The following is a 23,857-nucleotide window of genomic DNA, read 5'->3' on the forward strand; positions in this document are numbered from 1 at the left end:
CTGTCTGTCTTGTACTGAAACCAACATTGACGCCCCTCTTCAACGAAGGCCGTGTGGTGTGATGAGCGGGGATTCCCCGGCGCGCTTGAAGGTTTGCCAATGGAAGCACAGCAGGTCATGAACGTGTCGTGCCGCACGCAACCTGCATTTACTATATTAAGACTTGCATGTAACCTGCGACGATCATCGATCATACGGGCGCGAAGGAAAAAGTATGCTACCTGTTATTGGAGCTTAAGCGAGACCACTTGGCAACTGCACGATAAGGCAACAAGATTAATTCGACGAAGCCTAATTGGCCCCAAAGTACAGGCCTCCCACCTCTTCCATCCGCGTCTGTAATTTCGTAATACGTTCTTAGATGCCCGTTTGGGAGCGAAGGAGCACACCCTTGCCTACCTGCCCCAAAGAAGTAGTGCAGCGTCCGCTTTATCGGAAAACCCAGCCCAGTAAAAATCGTATAGGGCGATCATTTTCCCCAGTACAGAGTATATGTACAGTAGGTGTCAATACGAGTCATCCTGGGTCAAAATAAGGGCCTCAGGTCCACTACTCACTTGACAAGTTGACATCCCCAGCGTCCACCCTCCCTCACACGAGCCCAATGAAGAATGGTTTCTGGTTGAGCCTATTCCCTCTCGTTTCCTCCCCTTGTCCTGGCATGCATGTGCATGTATCGTATCGATGCTAATGATTGTTTTGACATTCTCGGTCAGCTAAGCCTCGAGATCTTACATGGCGAAGCTGGATCACCATCTTATTTCCCTCTTGATCATGCCCTAATCACTGAGACAATCTGTCACCGTTAGAAACTCTTTTTCTCTGTATCCTGCTTGTTTTTATCTCGGCAATTGTACCTTGTTGTAACCTACTTGTTTTTGTTCTGTTTCTTCTACTCGATACCTCCGACGAGTAACAGGTTGGATCATCGCCAGCCCAAGAGCGGGTCCTTCGGATGGACATGTTGAAGCAACTACAGGGGAATGCGCTCCCTCCTGTCTGGCGCAAGCCGCGAAACGCCATAGCCCTTTGCGCCTCTCTCTTCATACTCTCTATACTTTTCTTGCACAGACCGTATCATCACCATATGAAAAATCAAGAGCACCAACTAGACGTGGTGATATCGCCGCCTCAAACCGGCTCGCTCGTCGCGAAAAATATTTGGCAGATCTTCTTTCCCCAGAATGGTGCAGCAGAGCAATATGTCGCGAATCCAGAGCTCCGCGACACGGCGACATGGATCGGCATGAACCCGGGCTACCAGTACCGCCTAGTGGGGCGCCAGTGGTCCGACGACTACGTAGAGCGGCAATTTGCCCACGAGAGGGACCTGCTCGAGACCTACCGCTCCCTGACGCAGCACGGCCTCAAGTCCGACATCCTGCGCTACCTGCTCCTGTCGCGCGAGGGCGGCGTCTACACCGACATCGACACCGTCTCGCTCAAGCCCGTCGACCTCTGGGTGCCGGAGCGGTACCGGCCGGACGCGCGCGTCGTCGTCGGCATCGAGTTCGACCGGCGTGACGGCGTGGGCTGGGTCGAGATCCCGCACGACCTCCAGTTCTGCCAGTGGACCATCGCCGCCGCCCCCGGGCACCCCCTGTTCCGCGCCATGGTCGACCGCGCCGTGCGGTCGCTGCAGGAGCTCACGAGACTGCATAACACCACCATGCCCCTCCTCCGGCCCACCAACTTCGAGACGGTCAACTCGACGGGGCCCGCCGCCTGGACCGACGTCGTCTTCGAGCACCTCCAGCGCGCCGACCCCCAGATCACCAACCTGATGGATATGTCCGGCTTGGTGGAGCCCAGGTTGGTCGGCGACATCTTGATCTTGCCCATCGATGGCTTCGGCATGGGTCAGGGGCACTCGGGCTCCACGAATGACGGAAGGATTCCAGATGGGGCCATGCTAAAGCATCTGTTCCATGGCTCGTGGAGGGGAAGCACTTAAAACCGCATACACCTTATATATGGGATCCGGCTTATTCGAAAAGGGAGGAAGCTTAGTAGGATGTGGAACGGGCATGACGACCCTAAACTAATAGTTTCGGAGATATTGCACATTTCTCTGTCACTGGTCTCCGGTAACGATCTTGAGCCCGTGTGCGCCCATCCGGCGCAGTTATCTAACGGGAGAGATCGAGTTCTCATCAAAAACTTGGAGTACTTTGTTGCCCTGAGAGCCTGTATTTTGATCATACTTTGGTGTTTATGGAGTTCATGGAAAAGGGTTGGATTCTTAGGGAGAGGCTAGAGAAAGCCATCGACCCGCGATACAGCCAAGATGTGGCATACTCGTCACTTACTTGTAACATATGATCGTCAACACGACTGTCTCGTGGAATACCGAATATCTCCTCTATGCTGTGGATGGGCTACCATCGCTGCCGTCATCACGAATTTCTGAAGGCTACCTATCATCTGAAAACCTCGAAACCCGATTGCGGCTGGCTTCGGGATCACACCGCCAAGAAAGCTTAGGCAGCATACCCCGGTCAACTCAACTTTAAATATAAATAGAAGTTTGCTATATTAAAGTCTGGGCCGGTTGCTATATTATCTCGCGCAGTTAAGACAATGGGGTCATGGTCCAGGGAAACATGTTGAGGGAGAAACGTTCATGCCAAGGAGAGATGGCATGACATGACCATGCAAACCCAAGCCAGGTGTCATCAGACTGACGTTCTTCGCATGAGATCTTTGGACGATCGAAAGCGGTCCAGAGTATGATTCCGTCGACGGATATAGGTTGCGGTAATACTCATTTGAACACAGAATCCGGGGAAAGGATCTGGACAGACTTGGCAATCTATACAAGAGGACAGGTGAGTATAGAACACTCTCCGTCTCTTCAGAGCAGTTTGACGAGTTATCTTCGGAATTTCCGGTAGAGTAGAAGCTTCTGGGCGATCTTGACCGTTTTATTCTGTCGCTGATCTCGAGAGTTATGTAAACTGGAAACAGAACTTTCGCCAGGTGCTACATATGGATGTTTGGCGCATGCTCATCAAAATGGGCGGTTTCACGTCCGCTGTGGCTCTGATGAAATTCGACTTTGGATCGTCGACATTGTCAAGGAATCTTATTATTGGCGGATTGAGGCTGGTTGCGGCTCGTCACGCAGGTGACGGCGTGGAGTCACGACGTCGAAGGGGGGGCTGGTCCAGCGGTCATGACTCGCGCCGTGTTTCGCCGTCACATGTCCAAGCCACCCCCGTCTGCACCCTCAATGCCGCTGGAGTGGATGACAACGATGTCCTTGTGACACGATAAATTAACAAGTGAAACCTGCAATATGCATATTTAACTCTATCCGTCCTCTGGTTGATCATCCAGATGTGTGACCGGATCCGCGGAGGGTCCGAGCCTTGGGAGAAGTAGCGGTAGGGGAGTGGGAGGACGCGGAAATGATATCGTTACCTACATACTTTTACTCATTCTCGCGAAGAATCATGAATCAATAATCTTATATATGGCGTCACTCCGTCCCCAAGGATACTCCGGCGCTATTTACACGAGGCTTATCAGAGTTGTCGTTCACCCGCCGTCCCTCAAATCATCGCCACGCCGCACGACGCTGGAAAGCAGCACAATGGGTTGGGTCGAACACGTCGCGGGACCGACGTTGGTCCTCAGCTTGCTGTCGTCCCTGGCCACGGGCCTGGTGCTGATGATATGGCTCAGCTCAACGGCGAAACCGGTGGTCAAGGAAGGCGCGGCCGAGAAGAAATGCGCTGCGCGAAGCGCTGGTGCTCAACTTGATGATAGCAGGTGAGTAATATAGCAGAACTTGCGGCTGCTGCTGTGCCTACGTTCTGGCGGGGTTGTTTATTGTTCGGTACTGGGGGGCTAACAAGATTTGAACGTCCTTCCAGAGTTCGTCAACTCGACGAATAACAGTGTATCGGGGATACGAGTCGTCACTTCACACATTCCCATATCGACTGGGCCGCTCTGCAGCCTCAATGGCTGGACCGGTCAGGTCTCAGTCCAAGTATGTACTCAAAAGTCAACCCGATATATCCTTCCTATATGTGCCCTTTGACTTACAGACATTGACCAGGCATCCGATTTCTCTATATTCGCAATAGTCCTGGTGACACTATTGACCTTCAACTATCACACCTGGCCGATGCGAGTCTCCAATCCCGTCAAGTTTGGCGTGTGCTTGCTGATTTGGGTCATCCCTTTTGCCACAGGTAAGACTTTCTGCTAGCCATCCTCTTTGAGTTGAGCCAAAGCCCGGGGATGCTAACTAACATGATGTTTTAGGGACTATAGCTTTGGCGTTGAACAAGATGGAGCCCGCCTCGGGGAACTGGTGTTGGATCGCGGGTGACCCTCCGTATCTACGCTATGTCCTGGGCCATGGTTGGCGCTTCGCCATTTTTATACTCATCATTGCCATTTACCTGTACATTTTCGCAAAGGTCATGCTGCGAGTCCGGACTCGCAAGAGGACCAACAGCCGGAGCGCAGAGCTAGGTCGCCCCAAGATCAGTGAGATCAGGTGGCCATCTGCTACTATACAATCAGCAAGTGAGTGGAACCTCCTATGTGTTTAGGCGAGGGGGAAGGCCGTTGCTAACGCCAAATTTTTCTTCTTCTTTGTACAGAGGACCTAGAATTCCAAATGCAGTCGGTCGAGACGCCGAGCCGGGAAGAGTTCGCCATCCGGCCCAGCCACTCTCGGACCAACTCGCAGCGCTCGGCGGCGGGCCCCGTGCGGTCCAACGGCCGCCACCACCACTTCGACACGGAGCTGCGGCACTGGCTCGTGCTGTCCATCTACCCGCTCACGTACATGCTGGTGTGGCTCCCGGGCCTCGCGAATCGGCTCGTCGAGCTCCAGGGGGCAGTCGCAGCTCCTGTCGGTGCTGCAGGCGACGACGCAGCTGACGGGCTTTATCAACGCGCTGTGCTACGGCTTCAAGGAGCTGCACGGGCGCGTCCAGAAGAAGGAGAACGTCAACCGGAGCCTCTCGGAGCACCAGAATCAGCGGTGGGGGTTCACGGTGTACCGAGAGCTGTCTTAGGAACGTGACGGACGAGACAAAACAGGGCAGGCGATGATTAATGATGTCACGTCTGAGAGATAAGAAGAATAACAATAATAGGAAGAAACATGGACCAGATCCTGCAAGCGTATCATTTGTTTTTTTGGGGGTGCTTTTAGTTTGTTTTACCCCGAACGAGCATGGCTATGCCTATGGATAGATATATACCCGGATTTGCTTTTCATATACCTCGAAGACCAAGATGCAATGAAGAGATCAGGCGCAAGAGTGTCATTCTATACGAAACGCTTACCTATATGTACCGACACAGCAATACTTGTCCTTGCCTTTCTCAAGGACTTCTTATTTCTGGGGTTTCGTGTAGGGTGGAATGTATTTTATTGTATCATAGGCCAATATAGATGATAGATGTAACCGGGCCAGTTTTCAAGACCAATCCTGTATTTTCACAAGTTCTGTGAAATGCTTGACAGCTGCAACACGGCAGCCCTTACCTATGTTCATAGCTCTCAAGGTGGCCAATCCCGAGGAGCCGGGCTGCCGAAAACCGACACAGGCCGTATGCTCAAAACAGAGCAGCTGCTAAGATTGAAGGAACCCATCGAGCAACTGATTATTTGCCGTTGTATCCCTGATGGCATGCCAGTGGCGCGGATACAGGTTAATCGTTTACTCCTGGGTTGGGGATAGGCTGGAAATATGAAGTCCTCTGTAAGCCAAGGAATGGCTCATATCGACAGGCTTGGGATCGACTTAGCCAGTCCATCTTTCACGTAATGTTCTAGAGATATGACCAATACCATCCAGCGATCTGACGCAAGAAGACCGGCACTGTCACAGTCCAGCAGCCGTAGAAGAGAGAGCAGTGTTCACACAATGAGCAATGAGCGGAGAGGTTGAATCACTACAGGCGGTCAGTTCATTAATCATTACAGGCGGTCAGTTCATTATCTGGTCTCCAAAACAATGTATACTGTCAGATCTGCGGCGCTGACTCGAGCACGTTGCTAACTGATTGGCTGTGAGGACATCTCAAGTTCTGCAATAAGAAGCGTAGTGTCGACCGCCTAATCAAGTCCCGGGTGCACTACGTGGTTGAGTTTGTTATGATTTTTGCCTAGTTTGATAATGTCAACATGCGTCCGGGAACTATTTCTAGACAATAGCCACAGAATGTCGCTGTACAGGGCAACGTGTCACCAATCCGACAATGCTTGTGTACGGCAACAAAGCGGGCTGCTGGCTCGCCTGCTCGCACTTCTCGGAAACACGTCCCGCGTGGGGCCGTTGGAGGGAAAGCCCCAGATCAAAGAACATTTCTAGTGTCGCGATCATCAGCTACTGTAGATCATCAGCTGGACTAGACCATTCAGAAGGCTGAACGCTCGCACGCCTCAAACTTGTCGATGCCGCCGGCGCGACTGCTTAGATGACACGACGGTACAGGGGCAGGAACCAGTGCAAGTGAAGTGGTTCACAACTTAGATACACGTCTGGGGTGCCTGACACGACATGACATGGGCTGTGGTGGAACTCGCGTGAACGTCCATGTTGGTATACATACTTACATACTCGGAAGTATACTTACATGCTTACGTCAAACCAAGAGGAGCTGGCTGATCCGCTTTAGCCTGTAAGATCCGGGGAAGACGCAACGTGCCGGCCGTGGGCAATGCAATTTGGACGGACACCCTGGGCCCAAAACCCAAAGAGCCAATGCGGATGTTGCGGTCCAAGGGAGAGACAACTTGGGCAGGAAATTGCATCATAAACCGTGCTTTCCTTGAGAGCATAGAAACTCAAACGAGCAAGATGGCGGGGTTGCGGTTGCGATAAACATATGAATGTGAATGGTGGTGGTGTGTGTAAGTATGTGTGGATTCCTATCGTTGACTTACATGTCAGTAGTAGTTCTGTCCTTCTGGAAACGCCGTCGCGAGCCGCTGGTTGGGCTGAAATGCGAGTGGGTGTCAGTGGATGAGAGGATCGCTGGGACGTTCCTGGCACTACCGAGTACTTACTATGGGCGGCATTGAGCGCAGTGAGGGAGTGACCTGAAGGAGTTTGGTAGGATCTTGATCAAGACGACCAGGTAGCGACTATCGGGGCTCGACTGCTCCATTGCGCGGCAACTCGATTTCGAATTAACTTTCCACATGCTCAGGCCAAGCGCAAAACAATCTCATTCAAACCTGGATTGTTGACGCACGTGGCCGGGGAACCGGTAACTGGGATGCGACTTGACCCGCCAGGTTAGCATCATCAGTCAGTCTATTCCACCGCTCTGCCTCGCATTCAATTGCTCCTGTATCTGTACTGAGACATATTGATTCGGTTTAGGTATGATCAACTCACTGGTGGACGCACTTGGTACTGGAGTATTACAGTACGGACATTGTCGAAAAAAGCATGTTCATCCCTTCATCCTGGGCATGCTTGGTGATGGATGCTGGACGGCGGGACCGTTTTTGTTTGACAGGTACCACCTACCCGAGGGGGGCACGGAGCTCCGGCATCGCTCCACCGCCTAAGGATCCCCTAATATTAGTTGCGAGCCCAACGCTACCTACCCAGAAACCTGCCGCCACCTCAACTGGGAGGTACTGCACTATCGCGCTCTTTTTTCGCTTTCCCATTTTCTGACTTCTCACATTTTTCCCACTCCCATGAATGATATCCGCCCCCAAACCCTTTGCTGATAACATTCCTTTCCCACCCATTATTTTGTGTGCGTCGGCTTCACCCGTCTATCGTTTCGGATTCCACACCCCTTCCTCCCTACCATTCGACTCGGCAGAGCAGAGAGATAGCATAGCGCGCCCAGGGTCATCCCACACACATTTCACAACGTTGCTGCGAAGCATCCCTCTCTCTCCCATTTCTCCTAGCATTCGCCAGATGTTCACCTCATGTCTAGCCCGCCTTTCACCCGAAAATGCCGCATGCGCTGCATCGATGAGCCAATCTTCTGATCTGCATCCAGCACAGCCGGAGCAGCAGCAACAGCAGCAGCAGATGCTTATCGCGCCCGGCCCAGCACCACCACCACTACCAAAACCCGCACAATCCCAACCATCACCACCATCACCTCACCCTCCCCTATCACTTCTTCTACCACTACCAGCGCTAGCACCCCGGGCGTGGGTTTAATTACAGCAACGGGCATAAGCAATGTGGTGGCAGACGTGGATAGCGCGAGTCCCAATCTTGAACCTGAATCTGTAGCTGTAACCGCTATCATTGGGACCACGAATGACACCCATACTACTTCTACCTCCCCGGTTCCTGTATCTCATTCCCATGTACCTCTCCCTGCCCATCCCGCCGGCAATGTCTTGCCTGCGGGGCCAGGTACAAGTACTTCTTTGCCTAATAGTACATCTTCCGTATCAACCCTTTCTTCTTCTTCTTTTTCTTCTGAGTCTTCTGAGTCTTCCACCCCAGTCGCAGATCCAAGTAATAATAAAAAGTCGAGACCTCCCACTGTCTCCATCAGATCCAATGGGCCTTCGTTGCTGACCCAGGCGCTCGCTTCTGCTCGAGGCATTCCTCCTAACCTATCGTCCTTGCCGTCTCATACTCAACAGCAAGATACGCGACGTCCTGAGCAAAGTCCCACTCGTACTAACGACACCGCCAACAACAGCCAGCCCAGGAACACTCCGGATGCGCCGACATCTCGGCCCACAACCGAATCTCGCGATGTCTTGCCCAATCACAGCCGTGGCGCATCCTTAACGCCGCCAGCCAACTCGGTTCACGCCTCCACAAGCCCCGAGTCGTCCGGTGCGCAAACGACATCTCCAGAAAGCCATAACGTACCTGCAGTACCCGTACGCACGCCTGCCATGCCAGCCTTGACAGACCCGCGTTTTGATGCGGCCCATGAGTCTACATCAGATCCCAAGGGGAGGCCCAGATCTCTGGAACGAACATACAAGGAGATCAGAACCTATCCCTCAGGTGTCAATGGGACTACCAACGGAGAGGATGCAGCCTTCTCCCAGCTTTTCGGCGACGAGAACTCAACAATCGTTACGTCCAATGGCCACACGGCATCAGAAGACACTCGCGCCCAGTATAGGACATGGAGGGCAGAGCGTACACTCTCAATGGGCCCCGAGAAAGCCTGGTCCATCGGCAATGGTGACCTGGTCGACACCGAAGCCGGTCAGGTGGAAAAGTCCATCGCCGAAGCCTTGGCCGGGGTGGAACCCACGCGCAGTCGCAAAGCTAGCCACAGTCTTCGCTTCTTTAAAGAAGGCCTGCCTGACGGCCAGGCTAAGCGCAAAGATATCAGGATCGCGCCATATCACCATGAAGCTAATTCATCCCTGTCGTCTGCCCACGATGTCGCAAACCTGATAGACCCGGAACTCCGGAGCCCCCGCCTTCCGGGAAGAACAAATTCTTTTCCCTCTGCCAGCTCCGTTGTTGAATCGCCGTCTGAGGCGGGGGAGGCAGGTTCTGATTACTTCAGTGTCAAACGAAATTCGGATGTCGTTGACGAGGAGGAGCAAAACCATGCCCTAGCAGAGGACCAGGAGTCACCTGAAGCTGGACATGATACACACCCGATACGGACGCTACGTTAAAAGATGGCAAAACACAGCCACGGAGGGGCTTGACTTCGGCGGCTGAAAACGATGATACACCAGAGGAAGGAGAGTACTCCGGCGAAGAGAAGATCTCCTCAGCTGTATTCGTGCCGCATCAAGGTTTGGAGGGAATGAACACGGCCCAGCCGCGGAGGGAAACAGCAGGGAAGCTCACACCAGTCCATCGAGGCTCTAACCCAGAGGGCCCTGGTCCTTGGCTTGTTAAAGCCAATGAACCCGAAGACGATGGACGACCAGACCATCATGAGTCTGGGCAAACCCCTTGTGAAACTGGCGACAGTGGGTTTGCCAGATGCGCGGATGGCCCGACTGACCACGAAAATGCGATCGAAGACGACCATGAAGACGGTGAGAGGGCGCACGCCCCCAGTAGAACATCTCGTGCTATCCATGAAGACCACGTTCACGTGCATGACCACCAAATCGAGCCTGCAGCACCTCTGGAGGCGATTGAACTCATACCTTACAAACACCAGGTTGGTGGGCATACGACACTGTGGAGGTTCTCTAAGCGCGCTGTGTGTAAGCAATTGAACAATAGCGAGAATAAGTTCTATGAGACATTGAGCGGTTTCACCGCGATCTTTTGCCGTTTCTGCCAAGGTTAGACCACCTTCCTATTGAGAGTTTCCCCGTGATGCTATTCTGCATTTTCTGTTGCTATTGGTGTTGTCGAATGCGTTGACTGATGAGTTTTGCAGATATATTGGTGTTCTCAATGTCACCTTCCAGAAACAGCCGCGGCGCAAATCCATCGTCAAGAGGGACGAGAGCTTGGGTAGTGATGAAAAGGATATCGACCACACTGTCCAGTCAAATGATGACCGGTTATACCCTGAGATGCTCAAGAACTCACTCGCCGGCACAGTGGCCGCCAAAGAACACCGCAGAGTCATCAGCCAATCAATGCAGTCTGGGCCAACACCAATCCCAACTGTAACATTCGTGGATAATCAGCATATCCTTCCTCGGAGCTTTCTGCAGCCTTCAGGTACAAGCCCACCACAGCGGGCGAGAAGTCAATCTGATGCTGCTGCGTGTTTCGACTTTATTGAGAAGTCCGACGAAAAACGGGGAGTAAATGGTAAACTGGTACGGCGGCCTACACTTGAGGATCGCCATGCTAAAAGCTGGGGAGCCACGACTGTGAATAAGCGGCTGCGGAATGAGGTATTCAATGATGCGTTTCTGAAACAGCCTATTGCCGTTCAAAGACACCAGAGGCCAGCTTCCCATCAGCGCTCTATTCCCCGCAGACATGCGCATCCCGGCTCTATACGATCTAGCGCCTCTGATCCTGCATTGGAGCGATGCCGAACCGAGTCAAGCAATCCTGTCGAACTCATACACGGCCATAGTCCTTTGCGCTCCATGCCACAGCTCACTCAAACTCAGAGCGACCTCGGGCTGGAGGGCAGCCACCCGGAGGCCGACCCTACGGAACAGGTCAAAGATGTCACAGGAACTAGTGCGCCCGAGGCTGACACAATGACCGGTCAGTTCCCACACCAGCGGCGCAAGAGACGGTACTCGGGGACTGGCCTAAGAAGAAGGCCGGATGATGTCTCCGGAAGTCGCGGTGCTCTCAAGTACTTCGAGGACGTGGACGATGCTGGGTATAAGGGTGATACAGAAACCAACGGCAGCCACGTTCTCACGCCCGCTGAGCCGGAGCAGGACCAAGCAATGTCTACCATGGCACGATCCAATCACTCTTCGGCAGGACCATCTGAGCTCCCCAGCCCGGCCTTGGAAGTCAAAAAGATTCCCAGACCTGTCAATCCCAAAGAAGCCCAAACACGGCAGGAGTCCATCAAGTTCTTCTTGCTGCTGGAAGATTTGACAGCGGGCATGAAACGCCCGTGCATCATGGATTTGAAAATGGGCACGAGACAGTATGGAGTGGAAGCAACCTCGAAAAAACGGGAGTCGCAGAGGCGAAAGTGTGCAGGGACAACCTCACGAGAGCTAGGTGTCCGTGTATGTGGACTACAAACATGGGACGTGAAGGAACAACGATACCTTTTCAAGGACAAGTACTATGGCCGCAACATCAAAGCAGGCGACGAATTCCAACAGGCGCTGACGCTTTTCTTGTCCAACGGTATTGAGGACTCGAGTGTACTGCGACATATCCCCAAAATTTTGCAGAAACTCAACCAGCTCGAGGAGACGGTGAGGCGCCTGCGAGGATATCGGTTCTACGCGGCAAGCCTCCTGATGTTCTATGACGAGGACACAAACGAGGACGATTACGATACAATGGTTGACGATTCAACGACTGACTTTGCGACGGATACGGAGGAGACGGTCGAAGCTCGGCGGCGTCGGCGACGCGACAAGAAGGAGATCGATTTCAAGATAGCCGATTTTGCGAACAGCGTCACACCGGACGACCTGAGGCGGGACAAGCCGTGTCCACCACAGCATCCAGACGAGCCGGACGGCGGCTTTCTGCGTGGGCTTGCAAGTTTGCGCAAATATTTCCTGAAGATTCAGAGTGATGTTCGGGCCGAGCTAGGGTTGGCGTCGCATTATAGACAGGGGCGGACAGGTGATTATGGCCAGATGGAAGAGGCCGCCGACGATTCCGTTAGCGAATGAGGAGGAAAGGCCAGACAGGCTGCTTGAAGACGTCGCGCAGCGTTCCTACCACTTGGAGCGCGGCATTCAGCGTGGCATATCATAGGCGCGAGACTATTGAGCTAAGGGAATAGCTTACTTTCGCTATGCGTGCACGTCTGTCAGCCAGCCTCGACTTCGGCCCATCTAGAAAGGCCAGAGAAGCTCTCACTTTGGCCGACTTGCGGGCGTACACAGGATTGGGGATGGAGTTTGGATGTGTTTCTCTTTTCGAGGGGTTTCCCCTATCGGTTCCTGTCTGCATCCATCAAACATACCCCGCATGTTATGGGCGTTTTGTGTCTTTTTTCTTTTCTGGTTTTGTTTCTGACTTGAGGACTTGCATCAGAATGGCTCTACCTTGCTTACTGTTTGTTGCCTGCTTTTACGCAATGAGGTCGGGAGGTCTTTCACTTCTAGGTAGCCCTGCTGGGCTGGGCAGAGAGGAAGGAGAAAGGTGCACCACGCTGCGTACTAGAGGTAGATAACGACTAATGCTGCAATGATTAATTGAGAGACTGCAGTCAATTCATCATCTTTTCTTGCTCCCAGAAAAAGTGACAACTTGTATTGTTTTTGCGTGCTTATATGGAACATATTCAGGTAAAGAAAGGTAGACATGCAGATGAACGTGTGGAGGTTTAGATCAATGTGCATATGCAATGCAATTGGTGGAGGCGCCCCCTGGAGCTTCTCTCCGCATCAAGTCAATACCTAATGTATGTAGAGCCCGATAAGATAAGAATTTAAACCCAAGCTCAGCCAGACCTTTTTTGTGATGTTACCTCCCATCATCATCAAACAACCTCTCTACGAATTTAATCACGACGACCGACGAGAATGGCAAGCTGGTAGACCTAGATGCCTCTCCCTAATCAGAACGACTTCTAGTCTGGCTGTCGACCCTAGCACGAAACAACGCGTTCGCTTGCGCCTGCAAGCTTGCCAATCGCCATCATGTCGAGCATTTACAACCTTGAGCCGCAACCAACCGCCTCTCTGATTCTCAAAACCAACCAAGGAGATCTCTCTGTGGAGCTCTTCGCCAAACAGACTCCCCTCACATCCCGAAACTTTTTACAATTATGCCTCGACGGTTACTACGACGACACAATATTTCACCGCCTCGTTCCGGGCTTTATCATTCAGGGTGGTGATCCAACAGGTACGGGAAATGGAGGCGAGTCCATCTACGATGGCGAGGCTCTCAGCGGCGACCTCGATCCCTGGCCAGCCGACCAGCGGCGCGGAAAGAATGCCGGGCCCATGGGTGTGAACTTCAAGGACGAGTTCCACTCGCGTCTGAAGTTTACCAGACGCGGGCTACTAGGCATGGCGAACGAGGGGAAGCCGGACACGAATGGCAGCCAGTTCTTCTTCACGCTCGACAAGGCCGAGGAGCTCAACAACAAGAACACCGTGTTTGGGCGAATAGTGGGCGACACGATCTACAACCTTGCGCGCATGGGCGAGTCCGAAGTGGCTGAAGGATCCGAAAGGCCGATGTATCAGATCAAGATAACGGGGGTGGAGATTTTGGTGAACCCCTTTACGGATATGAAGAAACGGGAACGAACAGCCCGCAAGGTGGAGACATCTACAGCACCAACACAGAAGAAGAAGAAACAGGCAAAGGGTGGCAAGAAGTTGCTGAGTTTCGGGGACGAGGAAGGGGACGCCGACGCCGGGCCTGTGATCAAAAAGGCGAAGAAGTTCGACACGCGGATTGTCATGGATATCGACGAAGAGCCAGCAGCAGAAGTCACACAAGCGAAGAAGACTACACAAGAGCGGCCGAAGAAGTCCGCAGAAAGGGAGAAATCTCCCGTGAAAGAAGTTGGAGATCCCCTACCGATCCGAGAATCGCGGCCCCAGAGTCGAGCGGAACTAGAAACAAAGGCTGTGCCGGAAAAGGAGGCGCGACAACCAAGCTACGACGACGATCTATATGAGTTCGAGCTGCCAAAGAAGAAGTCTGCGTTGGAGCAGGCCAACGAAGAGATTGCAGCTCTCAAAGCATCAATGAAGAGGAGCGTACATGCTGCGCCAGAGGTGCAAGTTAAGAAGACTGGGATTGAGCAGTTCATCCCCGAAACTGCAATACGAGGCCGCAAACGTCGGAGAGGCGGTGATAACACCGGCAATAAAGAGTTATCCATATTCGAGTCATTCAAGTCTCGGCTGGAGGGTGCGGCGGCGCAACCAGAGAAGGAGACACCCAAGCCCAAATCTGAGAACGGGGAAGATGGTCCGTCATCTACCGCCCGAGACGAGGAGGCGCCACTATGTGATTTGCATTTCATTGCGAACTGCCAGAGTTGCCAGTCCTGGGCCGATGCCGAGGCTGTGAAGGAGGACGACAACGACGATGGATGGATGGGGCACGCCTTTAGTTCCGCAGCTGATAAGCTGGGTAAGGACCTGAGCTATCGCAAAAAGGCGGACGAGGAGCTCGTGGTGATTGACCCACGTGAAAAGGCCAGAACGCTGAAGGAGGAGAAGAGGGCGCAACAAGAAGCCAGGGCCGGGGCCAGCGGTCGTGAATGGGACCAAGCCAGGAATCAGAAACTGGCCCGACAGAGCGCAATGGCAGGCAGGGGGGCCCGGTAAAGTTTTCTGGCCTTCTCGTCGATCCGCTATATTAATCACGATTCCCATTCCCTCGGTACATGCAGGTTGTGCGGAACATGCCGATCATAGTGGAACCTGTGGTCTCGGAGCAGACAACTGTACATAGTAGTATGCATTATGATACCCGAATTGAAATTGAAGCTATTCAGAGATGCGCCGTAGAAATCTTTACCCTGTTGCTAATAGGACGCATATCGTGTGGGGTCCTTGGAAATGAACTATTCGACCACTCCTCGTCTTGGCACGCGTCTTGTTACCAATAGACCACGTCATGGATCACAATCGTGCTGATTCTGCCTATTAACACTTTCAGCTCATCCGAATATATGTACATGCCTAAGTACGTGATTGCTGCTTTACCAAAAGCGACGACCACTGCTACTACACTTACAGGAGGTAGTAACGACAATCAGGCCATGCCGGTCAATAGGGGACCGCACTGCCGAACCATTGTCACGGCAAACCTTATTTCTACCGCCGCCGTATTTATAGGAGCTCACCTCCGGCGCCTTGCATTGGTCTAACGAGGGATCCTAGCACATGTGAATGGGGCATTGGGGCAGAGTGGTCTCCTGGAGCAAAAGGTCCTCCGGCTGCTGCGCGAAACCAGCTCCAGCAGAGCCAAAAACCCAGATATCACCTACAAAATCCAGATCACCGGAGAGAATATACTTCAAGGGTGAGGGTTTCTCTGAAACGACTCTGTATAGCAGTACCCTTCCACGTTGACTTGGCCATTGCTCGTTATACTACCCTCAGATCCTGGCAGCATGTGGGACGGGGATAGTTACATGTACGTAGGTTAGGCAATAGGATAACAAGGAGGGGCAGTCAAGTCTGTCGTCCCGGAGAAGACGGTCAGAGATGAGCAAGACATATTAAACAAATACAAGGCAATGGACATCGCATCGATTTCTCACAAAGCGTTTATTATCTGCAAAGTGTCTCTCATCCGAAACAGCCGTTCGTTCTAACCTCCTGGTTGCGCGACAGAATCACATCATTCCATTGTATTGGGTCCAGCATCGTCATTCCATACAATCGCACCTCAGCTTCCATTGCTTCCACTGTTTCAGTACTACATGTACTTGGCTGACCATACGCCTGGACACCAAACCTCAATTCTTTCGTTAGGAGGCGGCGGCTTGTCTATAGCGCAGGTAAGCGGCAGTGAGACCAGTCGGGCGTACGACCGTTAGGGAATCTTGGATCACAAATCGAATACTTCCAAGTTTGAGCCGCAGTGCCTCTTTCGACCAGCTGCAGCGTTGCATGTGGGCTTCGGATTGAACGCTGTTGGTTGTAACTTGTACTACACTCCGCAACTTTGCAGGCCTGCGTTGTCGTGCTCAACCAATAACATCGAGATACCTACGGACTTTGCCTGTACCGGGCCCGGCTCAGCCAAGCAGTTACCTCACCGTCCGAAGAGCTCGTCGCAAAATCTGAGCCATATCATTCTTTTTTTTCTTCTCCCCCGAAAGAAATTTATCCTCACAAAAGGATAACGGTCGAAGTGGAACAAAAGAAGAAGACGAAGAAAATAGCAGGGAGAGCGCGAGACACAGGTCCACAGCTGATAGAAGAGAATTGCGACAGCTGTTTCGTTCTCGAATCTGCGCTACGGCCTGATTGTCTTTTTTTCCATTTGCGGATCGGCTTTCAACGGTACAGCAGAAGAAGCATTTTTTGTCTTTTCTATAGACGACGACGTCGCCAGACACAAGCGTACCTGCCTGGGTGTCTCGAAGCTCACGCCAGCGTATACCAAAATCCGTTTTCTTGGGGACCGCCGCGCTGACTCAATCTTCCATCCTGCGCTTTTGTCCTTGTATTGTGCCCGTGTCTCTGGTCTTTGATATACATACCTGAATGTGGAGGGACTGGAGGGACATACAGTATAAGGTCTGCTCACTTCAGCCAGTGTGGGGTGATCGCTTCTTGTGTGTGTGGATGGTGGCCTGCCTATCTCTCAGTCAACAAATCGTTCAATTCCACCCCGAGAAACAAAATCAAAACCTGGAATCGACCAAACTTTCTCTCCCCGTTGCCTCCGAAAAAAGAGACTTCAAGCCACACATCTGCGCATCTTCATTTCCGCACTTCTCGATTACCTGCGCGCATCTCTAATCCTTCCGAGCCGCGACGACCACCCACGTCGACCGCAAACCCAATTGGCTGACATCAACCCGCTGGAGCTTTGCGTAAGGCAATAGATGCCAATTTTGCTGGTCGCATCAGCCTTGTGCGCATTTGTGCAGTGCAGTGTCGCTGCGGGTGTGGTAGTAGCAGCCTGACGTTACTATTACTCATACATCCCTCGAGAGTGCATTGCAGCCAGCCGCCGCCTGGTGCTGAATGCCTTGGGCGCAATCTGACGAGAATAGAAGGCCGACATTCCAACCAGCTCTGGCCCTCCCTCACCGAAATACGATACCCCTCATATTAGAATACAATAATAGCCCGCGACGTCGTCCGTCCCGTCCTCGGCCGTAATACAATCAGATCAAGTTCTGCGCAGCCTGCATCTCAATTGGAGCCCGCTTGAACCCACCTATCTCGTCATTCTTTCAGCATCCGGGCTGAGCCTTAGCTGTACTTGCGATTAAGCGAGGGCTGTCACCATCTCGAGAAATACGCCCAACTCCACGCTGCACGACATTTTCTGCCCCTCAATTTCGAGTAGCTACCGCGAACGAAGACAGTCCGAATGCTTCAAACCGGGCTTCCTCCTTCTCAATACTTGCATTCTATGAATGTGTCGATGCCGTCTCCCAACCCGAGGAAGCGGCCAGCACCGGGAAGCGCAGCAGCAGCTCCAATGCCGCAACATCAGCAGCAGACATATTACCCCCCAACAAGTACACCGGATCCCTTGAACGGATGGAATGGAAGCAACGTCAACAGCTTCATGGAGAACTCCGGCAACAACTTGAATCCCTACGGGATGCTGTCCCCGCCTGCTCCGGCCCAGTATAACTCAAGCGGCACGCCTGCCACCACACCATCGACAGCGCTTGCCAGGCGAGGGAACAACAACCAACTTGTAGTTACGAATCATAATTTCAACACGCAGCAAAACGACGTCTGGTCATACGGTGATGAGAGCCTCGTCCCGCAACAAAATGGCACCAACACCGGCGAGGAGCATGACAACATCGAAGTGCTCGAAGAGCGGGCTCAACGGGCCAAGAGAGAGTCTCAAGCCAAGCGGAAACAGATCCCTCCGTTCGTGCAAAAGCTGAACAGGTAAGAAAGGCCCGTTCCTCCAACCCTGATGGACATGCTGCTAACTTAACACAGCTTCCTGGAGGAATCCAAGAATACCGAGTTGATCCGTTGGTCAGAGAAAGGTGACTCATTCATTGTCCTTGATGAAGATGAATTCGCAAAGACGCTCATCCCGGAGCTGTTCAAGCATAACAACTATGCCTCCTTTGTGCGTCAACTGAACATGTACGGATTCCACAAAAAAGTTGGTTTGTCCGACAACTCGATGAAGGCAAGCGAGCGCAAGAACAAGAGCCCCAGCGAGTACTACAATCCTTACTTCCGGCGCGGACACCCCAATCTCTTGTGGCTCATCAACAAGCCCAAGAGTGGCAACGCAAAGAAGAAGTCATCAAAACGGCCCGAAGAAGGAGAGGGTGACAGTGATGAGGATGGTGCTGTCTTGGATGAAAGTGTCAACCAGACCTTCACCCCACAGGCCCCCTCGACTCGTGCCCTGCCGGCACCCGAGTCCGGCCCCCTGCAGAAGAAGGACCTCGCTCTCGTTCGTGACCAGATGCAGAACCTGCAGCAACAACAGACGGCTATTGCCATGCAGATCAGCCGCCTCCAAACCCAACATCGTCAACTTGCCGGCCAGGCTAAGCTCTTCCAGGATATGCATAACCGGCACGAAAACTCAATCAATGCCATTCTGACATTTCTTGCCAACGTGTTCAGGAAGCCACTGGAGGAGCAGGGCGTCGTCAACAACGTGAATGATCTCTTTGCTGGCATCATTCCGAATTTGAACATGCCGCTAGGTCAACAGCAGCAAGGTAGCGTGGTGGATTTGAGTGACTGGGAGCAACAACAGCCGCAGCCATCCACAAACATGTCAACCCCGGCCAAGAGTCGGCCACGTCTGCTGCCATCGTTCCCCCAGCAAGGTGTTCCGCTCAAGCGATCACCTTCAGCAAGCGCCACGCCGCCCCCATACACCGGCTCTCAACAACCGCCTATGGGTACGGTTACTGAGTTGTTTGACCAACCGACCGATGCCGCCAACACGCCCGCATACTTAGGACAGAATTTCCAGTCAAATCCTCAGGAAGGAATGATGCGAATCATGCAAGATGTTAATACCAATGCTGGAAAGGGCAATAGCTCCGTCGACCTTCCCAACCTCGGTGCTAATGCTTCAAATTCGATGACCGATGACCAGAGAAATCGCATGCTCAGCCTTATTTCGGGCGCGCAGAGTAACGGGTCATCTCCGGCAGCTACTTTCAACAACCATTCTCAAGGTGCCGCCTCGTCGCCTGTCCCTGCTTCAACAGGCTCCGCCATTTCCCCCATCCTCCGGTCTGCCGCGGCATTTCCGCCCCCTAACGTCCAGGAGATGACCCGAACGCAGGACGAGATAGACCAGCTACAAAAACTACAAGAAGAGCAAGGCCAGCATATAGACCAGCTGCAGAGTATGCTCGGTCCTTACAGCCCTTCTGGAAAAATCCCCGGCCTCGAAGACCCCAACAATACTAGCTACTTCGACGAAGGCATGGACTTCTTCCTGGATCCCAATGCCTTTCACTCGGAGACCAACGATTTCGATTTCGGCAACGCGGGTACCGATCCTGTGAATTTCGACCCCCTGAATGAGACGCTTCCGCACCATGATTTTGGTGGCGGCTTGAACGATGGAAGTCGGATCATGGAGACCAACACCCCCAGTCACAAGTCGCCTAGTCCCAACGGGACCGAGGAGATCCTGCGCGACGACTTGACTGATAGCCCTGGCCCAGCCCATAAGAGACAGCGGAAGGGCTAAGTCTTGGGGACTGGTGAGGGGTTGGAGAGTGTTCCTCCACGGAGTATACGGGTGCAATTTGTCGCGATCGCTCATGAGAAAAAGGGAAGCACATCTCGTAGTTTCTCATGACCGATTGTTCTTGTAGGCATGGTCGGGGTAGGGGGTGTTACTGAGAAGCGTCTAGGTCTTTGTCAATGTGTTCTAGCGTCTGGCGTCAAACTGGGAAACGGAATATCATGCGGCGGTACGCTTGGTTGGAGAAATGGGATAGGCTCTCTCACACATCACATCACATCAGGTTAGAAGATGGAATGGCTACTAGGAAGAAATTGCGAGCGAGTGGCTAAGAAGAAGGAACTCTCCTCAAGGTGGAATAGAATCAGCATCTTCTGCTACCACTGCTTCTCTTGATCCCGTGATATTGTCTCATGCATGCTATTTTCGTCTAAGGTAATTTTGATTCATCAACCAGCTAGTTACTCCGTGGCAAGTCATTTTACAATGAACGGCTAATCAGTTACCCCGTGGCCATGTATAGCAATTGATCATTTTGAGTTTGGTTATCCAATGATTCTATTTTCTTCATATAGTACCGGCTGGCTCAGCTGGCTGGGCTGAGGGCTCAGTGCTCTTGGCAAACGTGCTGGCGACGATGAAGGGGAAACATGCCGACGCTTCCAGATACACCTTGACATGGTCGGCGCCGACCTTGATCTTGCCCCACGAGACAGCCTCGTCGGGCCGGGCGCCGGCGTCGCTGCCGTCAAACTCCTGGGCCGTGTTGATGTAGACGGCGCTCTCAGCGCCGTTGCGCATGAGATTGGCGTTGGCGATATGGTGCTTGATGACGCCGCCGCCCAGGATGATCATGCCGGAGCGCTCGGCGCGCACGGCGATGGTGTTGATGCGGCGGATGTCCTCGACGATGTCGACCTTGAGCTGGCGCGGCGAGGCCTTGAAGGTGTGGAAGTAGAGCATGTCGCCCAGGCTGCCGTCCGTCAGGGCCGGGCAGAAGACGGGGATTTCGTTCTTGTAGGCCCAGTAGTAGACCGAGGAGGGGTCGTCGATCTCCTTGCCGAGGCGGTGGATGATCTTGGAGGGGGTCCAGTTGACGGGGTGCTCGGAGTTTCTGGAGGCCTCCTGCTCCTCGAGCAGCGTGTCCAGGATCGGCATCAGCCAGTCCTCGAAGGCGCAGTAGTTGGCGTTGGGCACCATCAGGTTGCCGATGCGGTTAAGGCCCTTGGCGCGCAGGTCCTTGCCCGCCGCGCTGAACTCGGACATGTAGGTGTCGCCCAGGCACTTGATGAAGTCCTCCTCGACGCCGCCCGCCGTCGTCACGATGGCGCTCACGTGCTTGTGCTCCACGAGCCAGCGGAAGATGCCCCGCAGGCCCGACGAGATCATGTTGGACGTGTAGCCGAGGAAGATGGTGGTCTTGGCCGGTGCGGCGGGGGCGGCGCCGTCTTCTTCATCACCGGCGGCTGGTGTTGGCTGCTCGCCGCGCCATGCCCGCATCCCGTTGATGATCCGTACCGCCTCGCCCATGGCGGAGGCTTGGAACCCCATGAACGGCATCGAGGTCATCAGGTCGTCGACCGTGATGGGGCGCCCCTGGGCCAGGAGTGTGTTGAAGTCGATTTCCTGGACCTTTTGCGCATCCTTGGGCAGCTCGTCGGACGGGACCAGCACGGCGGCTGTGGCGCCGGAAGGGGGCTTGTTGTCCCCTCCGTTTTGTGGTTGTGTTGATGCCATTCTTCAAATTCTATTTTTTGTAGTGAGTGTTTCCGACTAACACCACGCGCGCACTAAAAATATAATTGTCTCTTTTGCGACTGGATTATTCATGCACGTCCCCGAAATGAAACTGTGGCGACGGTTGGTGACGATTGTTCCCTTCGAGATGAGTAGTCCAGTTTGTATGATACCTATTACTTCTTATTCGATATTGTCGTCGGATAAGTATTTACTTTCCTGGGTCCTATCGAGGTCGTCCAAGTATTCCAGATTTTGTCATGGATGTGAGGAATAGCCAAGCGACCCATATAATCGATCGAACCACGACGGATGTGACTTGCTGCAGCAGATTCTTCTTTCCTTCCTCAGTCGGTCCAACGTTTAATCTCAGATGTTTAAAAACACAAGTCGTACAATATCACGCTATACTGACAGGAGGCCGGCTTATAGACTCTCAAGCATTAATTTTATGCAGTCGCCACCGTTTCCCGCAATTCTCGAATATCATCGCCAACTCTTCGGGACCCTGAATTGCATCTGGTGTATTTCGATGTGGGGCTTGTGACTCGTCCCTTCCCTTGGGCCTTGGGCCTTGGCAGGCATTTTCAACATTGAACAGTTTGAAGAATTGGCAAGGCATGTGGAGCCCATGATCAGTAAGAGAATTGGGGATTCAATGTACAAATTGCAGAAGGTACTCCCTCCGTAAATAGCATAGCGTCAGCTTCCTGTAGCCTTCCTGTCCGGCTCGTTCGATGCTTACTAGGTACCTTTGACACTTACCTAAATCAATGCTCTTTCAATGCCATCGCATGTGTCACAGAGGTTGGCGCATGGCAATTGAAGAGAGTGCCTGTGCCAGAAATCAAATCAATTTGTTTTCTACCTTAGGTAGTTTCGCAGGAGAACAAGTGCCAGGTTAACTTGGGTCTAACATAGGCGAACTGGTCCGTCTGCGCTCGGCGTGAGCTTCCGAGCCTACAGTACAGCTGGCTACGAACCAGCGCCCTTGCCTTATTTTGCGGCCTGGCCTGCCAGCCAGCCTGGCCCGGTACTGTCGACCCCACGATTCGCAGATTTGAGTCACTGTGTCATGTCCCATGCCCAGTCGGCGTTTTAGGTCATACAAGGGTAGGAAGCGAGCAAGTACTTACGTACTCCGTACTGTACTTTTGCTTGCTTTCTTTCAGGTTTCTTTCGTTTTTCGTCCGTCCAACAAATGTCCGCAGCGGTTGCTGGGTTCATCTTCACTTGATCAATCCAATCCCATCTATGGTTATTCTCTCTTGGGCAGTTCTTAACGAATATGCTTGGCAGGACGTTTATGAGCTTGTTAAATGTTGCTAAACACCAGGGTAGCATGACCGTGTATGTAGGTTTGAGTCGCCCCTAACCATGGTACAGTCGACGGATGCAGTAGTCGGGTGGTGGCAGATTCTGCAGATGCGGGCGTAATGTTCTGAAGAAGAGTGGATTCGAGATTTGGGATGCCGGTTTTGTTTTAACGTTGCTAGCGCTCCTCTCATTGATCGGTTTGATGGATTTCAAGGTTCCCAGGCTTCAAGGTTGTTATGTAACGCTGATAGTGCTACGCTACCCAGTCGCCAGTCCTGTCCGTACCCAGGAGCCAAAAACGCCGCATACCTACCTGACCTGGGCTTTGGCTAGGTGCCTCGATAGCCTGGTACATCCATCCAACCAGCCCCCTTCCCCTGCCCTCCATCAATGCCGATTGGCAGAACGGGGGGGCCTGTCTGCGGTGTCGTACCAGCTTGCAGGGCTGTTGGGTGTGTGTGTGTGTGTGTTTGTTGTTGCCAAAGCTTGAGAGGCATATTGAGGTACATCCAAAAGTACCTACCTGGGCTGGCTGGCCTAGGCAGAGATTCGTTCATGTCCATGTCCCCTCCCCCCCCTGCTCGGGCCTAGCGTCAAGCACCTAGCGCCACGCGAGACAACGGGTATGGTTGTACTTGGTAGGCGTGCGTAGTGGTGGTGTGTGCTGTGAGAGTGTGTTTGTGCAGAGGTGTTTTCGAGATCTTCAATTTCAGCCTCTTCAACCCTCCTTCAAGAGATTCCACCCAAAACCGCGACCGCTTTCAATCACCATCACCACCGCCAATGAAGGGGTCAGCCATATCTTAGGGGTCGCATTTGTTTTTGTATTAGTATTTGATACCGGTTCCGACCTCTCGATAAACCAGGCGGTG

General features: G+C 52.9%; 6 protein-coding genes across 6 annotated transcripts; 5 read left to right on the forward strand and 1 right to left on the reverse strand.

The window, feature by feature from the left end:
- Positions 1-1,087: 1,087 nt before the first annotated feature.
- On the forward strand, positions 1,088-1,954 carry PG994_001665 (initiation-specific alpha-1-6-mannosyltransferase; the record flags this gene model as incomplete). Its single annotated transcript, XM_066853074.1, has 1 exon — positions 1,088-1,954. One exon carries the CDS (start codon positions 1,088-1,090, stop codon positions 1,952-1,954), a length of 867 nt encoding a protein of 288 aa, XP_066721215.1.
- Positions 1,955-3,015: 1,061 nt separating this feature from the next.
- Positions 3,016-5,047, forward strand: PG994_001666 (uncharacterized protein; the record flags this gene model as incomplete). The annotated part of the gene is made up of 6 exons (XM_066853075.1): positions 3,016-3,258; positions 3,532-3,703; positions 3,879-3,997; positions 4,067-4,202; positions 4,276-4,542; positions 4,620-5,047. 6 exons carry the CDS (start codon positions 3,016-3,018, stop codon positions 5,045-5,047), a joined length of 1,365 nt encoding a protein of 454 aa, XP_066721216.1.
- Positions 5,048-7,976: 2,929 nt separating this feature from the next.
- PG994_001667 (uncharacterized protein) lies at positions 7,977-12,244 on the forward strand (the record flags this gene model as incomplete). The annotated part of the gene is made up of 4 exons (XM_066853076.1): positions 7,977-8,161; positions 8,518-9,611; positions 9,680-10,142; positions 10,342-12,244. The coding sequence occupies 4 exons, from the start codon at positions 7,977-7,979 to the stop codon at positions 12,242-12,244; spliced, it is 3,645 nt and encodes a 1,214-aa protein (XP_066721217.1).
- A 975-nt stretch (positions 12,245-13,219) lies between these two features.
- Positions 13,220-14,872, forward strand: PG994_001668 (uncharacterized protein; the record flags this gene model as incomplete). Its single annotated transcript, XM_066853077.1, has 1 exon — positions 13,220-14,872. One exon carries the CDS (start codon positions 13,220-13,222, stop codon positions 14,870-14,872), a length of 1,653 nt encoding a protein of 550 aa, XP_066721218.1.
- A 2,785-nt stretch (positions 14,873-17,657) lies between these two features.
- PG994_001669 (Heat shock transcription factor) lies at positions 17,658-19,934 on the forward strand (the record flags this gene model as incomplete). Its single annotated transcript, XM_066853078.1, has 2 exons — positions 17,658-18,142; positions 18,197-19,934. 2 exons carry the CDS (start codon positions 17,658-17,660, stop codon positions 19,932-19,934), a joined length of 2,223 nt encoding a protein of 740 aa, XP_066721219.1.
- A 564-nt stretch (positions 19,935-20,498) lies between these two features.
- Positions 20,499-21,668, reverse strand: PG994_001670 (uncharacterized protein; the record flags this gene model as incomplete). Its single annotated transcript, XM_066853079.1, has 1 exon — positions 20,499-21,668. One exon carries the CDS (start codon positions 21,666-21,668, stop codon positions 20,499-20,501), a length of 1,170 nt encoding a protein of 389 aa, XP_066721220.1.
- Positions 21,669-23,857: the final 2,189 nt, after the last annotated feature.

Source organism: Apiospora phragmitis, assembly GCF_038363925.1.
Source record: "Apiospora phragmitis strain CBS 135458 chromosome Unknown utg000002l:1.0-5516284.0:1.0-5523493.0, whole genome shotgun sequence".
NCBI classification, from domain to species: domain Eukaryota; kingdom Fungi; phylum Ascomycota; class Sordariomycetes; order Amphisphaeriales; family Apiosporaceae; genus Apiospora; species Apiospora phragmitis.